This window comes from Asparagus officinalis, unplaced genomic scaffold (genome assembly GCF_001876935.1).
Source record: "Asparagus officinalis unplaced genomic scaffold, Aspof.V1 AsparagusV1_Un315, whole genome shotgun sequence".
Lineage (NCBI taxonomy): Eukaryota > Viridiplantae > Streptophyta > Magnoliopsida > Asparagales > Asparagaceae > Asparagus > Asparagus officinalis.
Window position 1 is genome coordinate 1 of NW_017972580.1, and position 12,845 is coordinate 12,845.

At 37.3% G+C, this 12,845-nt stretch overlaps 1 protein-coding gene across 1 annotated transcript; it reads right to left on the minus strand.

The window, feature by feature from the left end:
- Positions 1-10,165: 10,165 nt before the first annotated feature.
- LOC109827602 lies at positions 10,166-10,918 on the minus strand. Its single transcript, XM_020394616.1, has one exon. It carries the CDS (start codon positions 10,916-10,918, stop codon positions 10,166-10,168), a length of 753 nt encoding a protein of 250 aa, XP_020250205.1.
- Positions 10,919-12,845: the final 1,927 nt, after the last annotated feature.

Genomic DNA, 12,845 nt, shown 5'->3' on the forward strand with positions numbered 1-12,845 from the left:
TGCGAGACGCCTCGAGGTGACTCGGCTTTGGCCGAGACACCTTGAGTTGACTCGGAATTTTCGAGTCACTTTGAGGTGACTCAGATTTTCCGACTGTTTCGGTAGTTGTCCCATTTGATTTTGACGCCATTTTGGACTTAAACTTCCATACTTGGTGTGATTTTTGTGGTTTTTTGACCACCTCTTCTTTCTGTAACTCTTGTGCCTCCTACACAAGGATCCGTGCATGCACGAGCAGTGCGCGACGCTTCTGGATGTGCTCCTCAAGAGCTGAACGAGTCCTTTTGACACGGACTCATTTGTTGGTTGATGGTTTGGAGGAGGGGTCAATTGCTTGCTGTTAAGGCGGCTGAGTGGCTTGACACCTCCTAGACTCCAGATCTGCATGATAACGGATCCCGTCAACCGACTCCAAGGCTTTGCCAAGTTGACGTGTGAGGCGTTGGCGTTGCCTCTTATGAGCCCTCTTCGTCATAATCGGTGCCTTCAACAACTAACCCTTTGACTGAGGAGGGGTTATTATGATCAGCAGAACCAGCTTCATTGGACACCGGAGGGGTGTTGCGAGGGGAAACCACAGTAATAACTAGGTGAGATTCATCACCCTGGGTCTTCAGATCTGAAGGCCAGTGAACCTTCTTCAAAGAAGAGATCTTCCTACACTTGCGAGGGGAGGAGGATCTGGAGGAGGAGGATGAGACGTACTCCTCGAACTTTTGTTGGTTGAACTCGTACTCGACCTCTACAACAACTATGATCTCGATCCTTGGTTGCGACACGACGGCCTCGGCAGCGAGACCGTTGACTCCCACTATGGTCGCCAACGTGTTTGCGTCGAAAATTGATTTTATTTAGGAATCCATTACAATGTTTATTATTTTATAATAGATTCAAAAGAAGAAGCCTTTTTATAAGACTTTTCTACATAAAAGAAATAAACAAAAATCTCCTAGAAACACACGCATAGATCGTTTATCGATCTTCTACTTACGTGAGATCTTTGCCTGTGCTGAGGACGCTTTGATCCTTGGACCGCCAAGAATCAGATCCGGTTGATGCCCACGAAGGCGTAGTGTTCTTTGTCTCAATCGAGGAGACTTAGAACTGAAGTAAATAATCTCAACCAAGTGAGATTACTACTCTTCTCAAGATCAAAGTAAAGTCTGATCTCAAGGAAACAAGTAGAAGGCTGCAGATCTATCAAAATCTCTCACTTTATGCTAAAGTTCGACAAGATCTCACATTCTCCTTTCTGAAATTCGTGGGTTCTACTCTCACAGGGTTAGCACCTCGCCTCCAAGCTCTAAATTTCAGATCACCCACGTATAGGGGCCCTCTGGGTGTATTTATAGGCTTCAGATGCCGTATTTTCAGATAATAATTCATGATTTGATCTTATCTTCAGTTAATAACGACTTAACTACGTTTAGGGATGATCCTAAGGCAGTTAGGGAGGTAGTAGATCAAATGAATCCCGAGAAAATCATCCGAAAACACATCATTGGGAGGTTCCCTGTGCGAGTCACCTCAATGTGACTCGGCACTATTCTGAGTCACCTCGAGGTGACTCGGAACTTCTGAGTCACCTCGAGGTGATAGCGATTTTCTGTCTTCCCGGTTTAGTCTCGTTCCGTTGTTTTGCGCACATTTTGATGTTTTGTACGCATTCCTTTGCTTCTTTTTAGCCTCGGATGATCTCTTTTGACTCAGATGATGACGTTCATCGTCTTCGCTTTGACTCGAACTGCGTGCGTGAACTTATAGGTAATTTTTGACGCCTATAATTGCCATCTTGATTCTTGTATATATTTGCTAGATTAAGTTGAGTTTGATTTTCGTTATTCTCATTGTTTTCACACACAACCACTTGAGCTTAAATTATTTCATATATTGTATATCTTCGGTTGTGAGAGTGTAACAATTGAGTGAGCTTTCAATTTTGTTCTCAATTGCATTAGAGAACAAATATTGCATTTTCACTTACATTGTTGAATCACGTTGTAATACATAACGACACTTAGAGGAGTGGTTGGGAGAAGAACTGGGTCAATTCCCAGAGGAGTGGCTTGGTTGCAAAAGTCTAGGGAGATGTAGTAATTCCAAGCACTCAAGGAAGGTGACACAAGTCATCCAACACTTAGCAGTGTATTTTGTGATTGTCAATATGTATTGTAAAAGTTTTCGGTGAGCTTGGAAAACCGATTGTGTAGTTATTTTTGATTGATAGTGGAGTATCTCATCGAGTAAGGAGCGGAGACGTAGGTCGAGGGTTGACCAAACTTCATAATCATATTGCTTGTTTGTGTTTGGTATTGACGTACTTATTCTTGTGAATATTTTCATATCGCCTATTGTCTCATGTTTATATCGCCCTTTGTCTAATTCCATATCCTTACATATATCACTTATATACATCATATTACTAGGATATTGTTAGTAAGTTTTAATTTGGCATTAATATCGGATTATATTAGCAAATACCTTATTCACCCCCCTCTAGGGTACTTTCACTATATAGATAAATTCTAGAGATTACAATCAGACTTTAACATAGACCCCCCCTTTCCCCACCGTAAAAAAAGTCTTTGCCATATTAGTTAAGCCTCAAGGATGATAGAGAAAGATAATACCATGCAAACGCCAATGAGTTTAAACGATAATAAAAAGGTAAACAAATAATAAGTACCTAACATACTATGAGGGTGTTTGGGCGGCATATTTTTTGGTCAAACTAGTTTTTTATTTTTATCTGTTTGGTAAAATACAAAATAAATTAACTTATAGGTTATATTTTAAAAAGTTGGTATACCTAAGTTTTTAAAAAACTAACTTAAAAGCTCACTTGTAAGTTAGTTTTTAAAATAAGCTAGGTTTGACCAAACAAATTGCTATACTATCCAACAATTTTTGTAATATTTTTATCATAAAAATCAAAAGCCTATCATAACTTATAAGCTTAAAAAAATATGTCTTCCCAAACACCCTCTATAATACATAAATTATCGTAAAAAAACTAAAAAGTTTCAAAAATTGCACAAAACACCCTTAATAGTTCAAAATTACGCAAAACATGACTTTTCAAAACTTAAAACAATAAGCATAAAATCTAAAAATTAGTAGCCCCCTAAGATTTAAAATTTGCAATTAACACCCTCAAAGTTTTACAATATATAGAAACACCCTCAAAAGTGTAAAATTACAAAAAAAAAACACCATAAAATTTGGAAAGTATATTAATAGATTAAAATTTAATATCAAGTATTGCATATAATTTTACTCGTAAGTTGGAGTATAAAAAATACAGAGGTAGCATTAATTGCTAGAAGACTAAATTACTTAAAATTGATAAAAGGCTATAATATAATAGCTTAGAATTTATTGATTATATTTTATAAACATTATTCTCTGATGTTAGTAATATTCAACAGGGTTAAAAAATATTTTCTGATGTTAATAATATTCATAGGGTAAAAAAATACAATGAGTTATGTATGGAGAAATTACTAAAAAATTTAGACATATCCTTCAAAACTATCTAGTTGTTTTCATTATAAATGGAAAAGTGAACAAAATTAACCCAAAATTCATAAACTTACATGAATTACTTGAATTGATATTAATTAAGAGATATATCTATCAAAGAAGGACAAACTGATTTCCCATTGGAGAACATATTAGACAACTTTTGTCAATCAAAAAAGTATTTTTCATAGAAGATACAAGAAATATTAATAAGTCTTATAAAATTTTATATTTTATTCTTTAAATACTAAAGGAATCATAAACTTATTATATAATTAGATATAGATGATCTTGCAATAGCAACTAACATTAAGTTATTGATCAACTATATGACGAGATATAACAAACCAGACAAGAAGAGGAAAATCACTATAATTGACAAAAGGTATCCACGTAATACTAACTTAACAAGCCAGATAAAAGATGGGAAATTATATAGTGGAGAAAATATATACACATGATACTTACTCATCATAGCTTACGAAAAAAATTAAATCGATTTTTTTTACTGTTCAGTGGCTTGGCTCTACGTGTAACTTTATTTGGGAACATGACTATAAAAAAGAATCAGTTCTTTATGACATGATAAAAAATAAGCCCAAAATAGCATTATCATATTTCATGATCTCTAAATATGAATATAATATATTTTATTATAAAAAATCTTATTAAAGACCATTAAACATAAAGTTCACCTTATATCCATTTCAAATTTGCTGAGGAGATATGCACGTCATCCCAAACTTGCGCCTATATATATATGTATATACGTGTGTGTGTGTGTGTGCGCGCGCGCGCACACACACACAACAAACTATCAAGACAAAAGCATCTCCATCAAAGCTCTTTACAAATACAACAAAAAATTAACTAAGCGATATTATGCAAGCATCACAACATTCGAAAGAGGTATGATCTTAAAAAACCTACTCTATAATTCACACAATTAAACTAATTAAAATTTATCAATATACAGATACACTATTGCATCTTTAAGGGAAAGATGACATCCAGTTATAATAGACTTGAGCTGTGGTTTTATGCTTGCAAAGGCCGCAACAAGAAGGTGGATATATATATTAATAATGAGTGTTCAAATAATAAATGTTGTAATCGCTGATAACTTAGGACATTGCAAAGTTAATACTGTTTGGCGCAATGAAAGCTCTTATTGTGTGCACAACATAAGAATTTATTGCAAAAATAAAAAAAAGGTTAGTCCTAACTTAACTTAAGTAGTGAATTAGAATCACAGAAAAATCGTCATATATATGAAATTAACATTTGTTCTCATTCAAATTATTTGTAAAGTTAGATGAGAAGTAAAAGATGAATGTGCCCAGGGAATGATAATAGCACAGAAAGTCTAGGTTTAGCCCGATGTCACAATCAACGAAGATGATGAAGATACTACTTCAGAATTACCTTAGAAAAAGACAAAAGTGAAGAAGGCTTGATATCGGCTCAATAAAAAATAAAGAAAAAAAAGAATAAAAGACAATATTTTCCTAATATTTTATAGAATAGACTAATTTTTAATTAAAATTATGAATATTTGGAAGAGGTTTTCACAAAATTTTAAATACTTATTTTGTGGATTCTTTTATCATATAAAATTATTTTAGAGTTAGCATTAATGTTTAGTTTATGGTCTTTAATGAAGTCTATCAATGATTAGGAATAAAATTCATATTTTTTTTATTTAGCCACTTCTAATTAATCGTCTAGGCTTATTGACTTTAATTATTCCTCTTGCTATTATAATGCTATTTTTTCAAGTATTTCTTTACTTTTACAACACTATACTTCCTTAGGTAAAGCTTCGTTCATGTCGATCCAAATAACATGAATATATAAATTGGCTTCAAATTGATTTCGTGACAATTCAATTATTAGCAAGAAACTTAAAATTGGGTGTAGCCCATTCAAACGAACATTAAAGAAAATAAATAATCGCAATATTAAATTTTAGAGGCATAAATGAGCAAAAACTATCAAATTGTAATCGAAGAATAAATTTTAGAAAGGAAATAAACTAAAAATAAATAATTACGATATTTAACCACATGCAATGCATGTGTATAAAAACTAGTAAAAGATAGAAGTATATCTTGTTCAGGTCTAAGGTCACGCATACTTTTAACGTATAGAAATGTACGAGAACCCAAAATTCGAAGAGGTGCTCTGAAATTTATCCTCAATATAATGTCAATCTAACAACTCAAAGATGCGAGATTTAGATCCCACGGGCACGAACTTTTGTCAAACACAAAAGAAAATAAACAAAAGTTAAAAATTAAAAAGCCGTGCCTGCTTCTCAAAGAACTATATGTTTGAAACCCATCCATAGGCCAAAGGCCTATGATGTATATTTATACTAGTCAATGTGAATAGGTTGAGTACCCAAGAGTCACCCCCGCTTAGTGGGGTGTTACACCACCATAATTGAGGGATAATGAGGGGGAGGCCAAAGGCCTCCCTCATCTCATAATACTCTCCCTTATCCATCAATTACCTTGGGTTTAGCTTATGAACACTTCAGGGTTCGTAAAGCTAATGGAGTGGATACTTCTGGATCCAGAGTAAACTTGTTTGCCTCGTTAAAACCTTAGCTGTGAAAAACCCAGTGGGAAAAAACCATCAACCTAATAAAAAAGAGTACAACCCATAGGTTACTCCCCCTGAACCATACAAGCTTCAGGCTTGTAGGTCTTTCAGATGTCTCATCCCTATTCCTTTTACAAGTTTTACAAAAGTACATCTAGGCAGAGCCTTAGTGAACAAGTCAGCTAAATTATTACATGATTGGATCTGCTGTACTTTAACTTGCTCCTCCTCTTGAAGATCGTGCGTCTAGAAAAACTTGGGAGATATGTGCTTCATCTTGTCACCCTTGATGAAGCCAGACTGAAGTTGAGCAACGCAGGCTGCATTGTCTTCAAATATAGTAGTTGGCTCAAGGTCACCAGTCTTCAGGCCGGTAGACACTAAGATGTGTTGAATGACAGAACGAAGCCAAACACATTCTTTGCTGGTTTCATGGATCGCGAGGAGTTCGGAATGGTTGGATGAGATTGCTACAGTGGTTTGCTTGACAGACCTCCAGGAGATGGCCGTACCACCGAATGTAAACACAAATCCGGTTTGTGATTTCTCGGTGTGGGGATCAGACCTGTAACCTGCATCTGAATAACCAATTAAGGTGGGAGACCCACCCTTCGGGAAATATAATCCCAGGTCTATAGACCTTTGGAGGTAGCGCAGAAGATGCTTAACTCCATTCCAGTGGCGCTTTGTGGCACTGTATCTGGCTAGTAGGTTAACTGAAAACGCTATATCGGGACGCGTATAGTTAGCCAGATATAATAGTGCTCCAATGGCACTGAGGTAAGGTACTTCAGGACCTAGCATTTCCTCCCCCTCTTCCAGCGGACGGAAGGGGTCGTTCTTTACATCCAATGATCGAACAACCATTGGTGTACTAAGAGGATGACATTTATCCATTCAGAAATTTTTAAGTAATTTCTGTGTATATGTGGATTGGTGTAACAGGATACCACCCTTAAGGTGTTCGATCTGTAAGCCAAGATAATACTTTGTTTTGCCTAGGTCTTTCATTTTAAAAGTATTCTTAAGGCTTTCAGATATCCCAGCTATCTCTGCAGGAGATCCAATGAGATTTAAGTCGTCGACATAGACGGCTACTATAATGAATCATGTTCCCGATCTTTTTATAAAGATACACGGGCAAACTTTATCATTTGTGAATCCTTGCGTAGCAAGGAACTCACTTAGTCTGTTATACCACATTTTCCCCGATTGTTTAAGACCATATAATGATCTTTGAAGCCTAACAGAATAGACGTCCCGAGGTCTATCTGCTATCTCTGGTGGAATTTTATATCCTTCAGGGATTTTCATATAGATATCTTTATCTATATTGCCATATAGATATGCAGTCACAACGTCCATGACTTCAGGGATTTTCATATAGATATCTTTATCTATATTGCCATATAGATATGCAGTCACAACGTCCATGATCTGCATTTCTAGGCCTTCCAGAGATGAGAGGCTTATTAGGAATCGGAAGGTATTCCCATCCATAACCGGAGAATATGTTTTTTCATAGTCTATTCCCGGTCTTTGGGAAAAACCTTGTGCTACAAGCCGTGCTTTGTAGCGCACAACCTCGTTGTGTTCATTTCTTTTTCTGATGAAGACCCACTTATATCCTACAGGTTTTACACCTTCAGGTGTTTGGACTACAGGTCCAAAGACTTCGTGTTTCAAGAGTGAGTCCAGCTCTACTCCTATTGCCTCGTTCCACTTTGGCCAATCGTCTCTGCGTTTACATTCCGCTAGAGACCGTGGTTCGATGTCATCGTCGTATTCAGTGACGTGAACGGCAATATTGAATGCAAAGTCGTCGTCGACGACTATGTTTTTTCTGTCCAGTACCTCCTCAGTACGTACAAAATTTAATGATGTTTCTCCTATTTGTTCCTCTTCAGGGGAATCTAGGAGGGGAGAGGAAGCTGGTCTGAGCTCAGTATCCTGTGTTGGGTTCATCTTTATTTCTCCAGGATTTTTTCTTTTACGAGGGACTTTGTCCTTCGAACCTGGTGGGCGTCCTCTTTTCAATTGAGGTACAGCCGTTTCTGCTGCCGGCGGATTGCATCCATCTTTGGGGATGTCAATCCTAGCTGGCGTGTTGACAGCAGGGACGTGTGATCTGACAATCTTCTGGTTATCAGTGAATTTATCCGGAAGTAAATGTACTGTATTCTGAAGATGAAGAATCTTCAGGATCTCATCTTCACATTGACTAGTACGCAGATCATAATGAGACAAAGTCTTGGAGTTCCAAGAAATGGTCTTAGAAGCGTCAGGCTTTCTGGACTGTGTGCCAAGTTTAGGAAATGAATCCTCAACAAATTCACAATCATCAAGACATGCCTTAAATGCGTCACCCGTCTGGGGTTCAAGGTATCTTATTATAGAGGGCGAATCAAACCCTATATAGATACCCAAACGACGCTGTGGACCCATTTTGGTCCTTTGTGGAGGAGCAATTGGGATGTAAACTGCACAACCAAACACTCTCAAATGTGAGATATCCGGAGGTGCACCATAAGCAAGCTGCATTGGTGACAAAATATGGCCACCAGAGGGCCGTATTCTGATAAGCGATGCGGCATGCAATATGGCATGATCCCAAGCCTCAACAGGCAACTGTGATTGCATCAACAATGGACGAGCAATCCATTGCAATCTCTTACTTAGAGATTCTGCTAACCCGTTATGGGTGTGAACATGTGCTACAGGATGTTCAACTTCGATGCCAGTTGCTAGGCAATAGTCTTGAAAGACTTGTGAAGTGAATTCTCCCGCATTATCAAGACGTAATTTCTTGATTTGATTATCGGGGAAATGAGCCCGCAACTTAATAATTTGTGCCAATAGCTTTGAAAAAGCTAAGTTGCGGGTGGACAAAAGGCACACGTAAGACCACTTGGTTGATGCATCTATAAGTACCATAAAGTACCTAAATGGTCCACTTGCGGGGTGAATAGGCCCACAAATATCGCCATGTATTCTCTCCAAGAAGCTAGGAGACTCTAATCCCACTTTCAGAAGGGAAGGTCTCGTGATCAGTTTACCTTGGAAACAAGATAGACATGAGTAATCACCCTTCTGAAGAATCTTCAGGTTCTTCAGGTTGTGTCCACTTGATTGGCTCATGATGCGGTGCATCATTGCTGATCCTGGGTGACCCAGTCTGTTATGCCAAAGTTTAAATTTCGTCGAAGAATGGCACTTCTGGTGCACAATCATGTTAGCTTCTACTGGTTGAATATATGTATGATAGAGACCCGACGGGAGTCCCTTGAATCGTTCTAAGATAGTTTTTGAACCATCTTTTTGACGAGTTACATACAAATACTCATCCTCATTTATATCATTGGTTTCTAAGTGATATCCGTTTAGACGAATATCCTTGACACTTATGAGGTTTCTATTAGATTTCGGAGAGAATAATGCATCTTTTATTATTAGTATCGTTTTATTTGGGAGCAATATCATTGCTTCACCAAATCCTTCTATTATGTTAGATAGTCCCGAAATCGTAATTACGGGATCGTCATAATCATATAAGCTATTGAAATAGCTTCTTTCGCGAAGGATTGTGTGCGTCGAGGCACTGTCCACAAGGCACTCACACTTCATCTATAACATGAATGCAATATTTTAATCTAAAGAAAATAACTATCTTTATTGAAAAGTAAAGTGCATTACATGGAAAGTAAAGAACTAAAGATGAAAGTACTATGAGAATTTAAATGCATATAAAGATAACATGGATCTAGTCGGGAAGATCATCCGTTTCGAAGTCATCAGCAGTGAACTGAGTAGACGACTGCTTTTCCACCAGATTTGTTTCAACAGGAGACTTCAGGCTCGCTTGATACAGATCTTGGAGGTGTCGCGGAGTGCGACAGTTTCTGGACCAATGTCCAGTCATGCCACATCTGTGGCATTTGTCCTCCCAAATGTTCTTGGGAATGGACGACAGCTCAGTGGTCTTCTTCTTCCACTTTTTCTTTCCCTCACTATTGCTGCTCTGGGGAGGGATGTTTTTCTAGGGTGGACATCTGGCCTGCCACTTAGGGGCTTTCCCCTTGTTGAATTTACCCTTATGCTTTTTCTTCTGCTTCTGTGAAGTAAACATGTGAGCTTCGGGTAGAGGAGCTGAGCCTGCAGGGCGTAGGTTATGAGTGGCCAAAAGCAATTCTCTGTTTTGCTCCGCCATCAGAAGGGTGGAGTGCAATTCAGAATACTTTTTGAACTTTCGTTCGCGGTACTGTTGCATGAGGATTGCATCCTTCTCGTGGATGGATGTGTAAGTCTTCTCCAACATGCGTTCCTCCGAAACTTCTTCACCACACAACTTCAGGCGTGAGGTGATATTATGAAGTGCTGAGTTGTACTCAGCTACGGACTTAAAGTCCTGAAGTCGGAGGTTTTCCCACTCATAACGTGCACGTGGGAGGATTACATCTTTCTGATGTTTGTATCGGTCCTCAAGTGCAGTCCACAATTCCTTTGGGTCCTCTACAGTCAGGTATTCGGCCTTCAGGGTCCGATCAATATGTCTCCTGATGTAGATAATGGCTTTCGCCTTATCTATATCAGAAACGATCACTGTAGTAGCAACCTCAGCATTATTTATAGCATTACCCGTAACAGTGGCCGGAGCCGGTGGAGCAGGAGTTGAAATTGTGGCTAATAAGCCCTGGGCACGTAAGTGGAACTTCAGGTCCACATGCCAACGCAAATAATTCTTGCCAGCAGCGTCAAGGACTTCGAAATCAACGCTCGCTATTTTAGCCATTTTATCTATGCATTTGAAAGACATGAATTAATAATAAGGAATTAAAAATTCATGCAATAAACATGTTGCGTGGATCAGCCCGTCACCAAAAAATAAAAAGTGTCCAAAGTCCGATTATACAGTCCAAAGATAACAAAAAACATAAAATTAAAATACAATTTGGAAAACCCTTGGGGGTCCCTGCATTTTGCAAAAATGCCTTCGTCTTCAATGGAATACACCGGTCTTTGACTTTTTACAATTATATCCTCACTACAATTTCTCTCTCAGAAGGAAAAGAAATTGCTAGGAATTTAAATTTGGTGACAAACAGGCTGATCCAAAACCCACAACATTATTTATTTAAACATCCACACAATTTAATAATAATATTTGCAACAGGCATAACAATTGCGCAACATCTCAGGCATATAATTAGATATAACCTAAATATTTAATAATTACGTGGGCCACGAGGAGACATATCATACGCACCGTTAGTTTAGATTACTAACGGCAAAGCGATCTCAGGACCTTCCGTAATTATTAAACATGAAAAATCTAAAGATGTTGCATGTGGATAGGTTTTGAGAGTTAGGCTCTGAGACATGTGCATGGGACTATGATGGCGACAGTGCAAAACCTACATGCTCTAACTTTTAAGATAAATTGAACAGTAACAGGTACATTTTGTGAACAGTAATTTTTTTATTTATATAACTGTTTTTTCGAATTTTAATCAATAACTAATTAATCCTATGAACATTTATATCTCGGATGAACAATAACTGCTTTGGATGAAGAGTAACCGTTTTTAACATAAAATTAAAACTGTTTTAAATGAACAGTAAAATCTTTATATTCAGAATGAACAGTAACAGTTAATTTTTTTTTTAAGAATAGCAATTAACTAATAGTATTAATTACTAGTTATGCCAACAAATAATGAAAGCAATTAGATTAGATGAACAACAATAAAATTGCTTAATAAACAGAAAAATTCCCGAGTGAACAGTAACCCTCGGTGAACAGTAACAAAATTTTCACTTTTTTTTGTTAATTTTCCAGCTGCCATATATTATTCTACGGGTTATAGTAATTACCTCTAGATCAAAGATCTAGGGACGATCGATACTAAAGATCCGTAGAACGCTGCCTCCTTGCGATGATCCGTCGAACGCTCCCGCTGCAACGAACCAGATCTCAATGCGCAAAAGAGGAAGGAAATATTTTTTTTTTATGGCTCAGGGATTCAAAAACACTACATGCTGATAACGTGTTTGAAACCCATCCATAGGCCAAAGGCCTATGATATATATTTATACTAGTCAATATGAATAGGTTGAGTACCCAAGAGTCACCCCCGCTTAGTGGGGTGTTACACCACTATAATGGAGGGATAATGAGGAGGAGGCCAAAGGCCTCCCTCATCTCATAATACTATAATAATAATATGAAGACTAACACATGTATTACCACATGGCCGTCGAATATAGGCTCGTGTTAGCCATTTGTTACTAATTATTTAAACTTTCTTATTGGTCAATTTAGATTAGAGCAATGCACCAATTTAGATTAGAGCACCACATGGATTACCAATTATTTAAACTTCCTTATTGGTCAATTTAGATTAGAGCAATGCACCAATTTAGATTAGAGCACCACATGGATTACTAATTATTTAAACTTTCTTATTGGTCAATTTAGATTAGAGCACCACATGGATTACTAATTATTTAAACTTTCTTATTGGTCAATTTTGATTAGAGCAATGCACCAATTTAGATTAGAGCACCACATGTCCGTGCCTGCTTCTCAAAGAAAAATAATTAATAATATGAAGACTAACGCATGTATTACCACATGGCCGACGAATATAGGCTCGTGTTAGCCATTTGTTACTAATTATTTAAACTTTCCTATCGGTCAATTTAGATTAGAGCTAGCA

What these genes read in the sequence shown, in the direction of transcription:
- LOC109827602 (XM_020394616.1), bottom strand. Translation starts at nt 10,918, where the DNA reads ATGGCTAAAATAGCGAGCGTTGATTTCGAAGTCCTTGACGCTGCTGGC.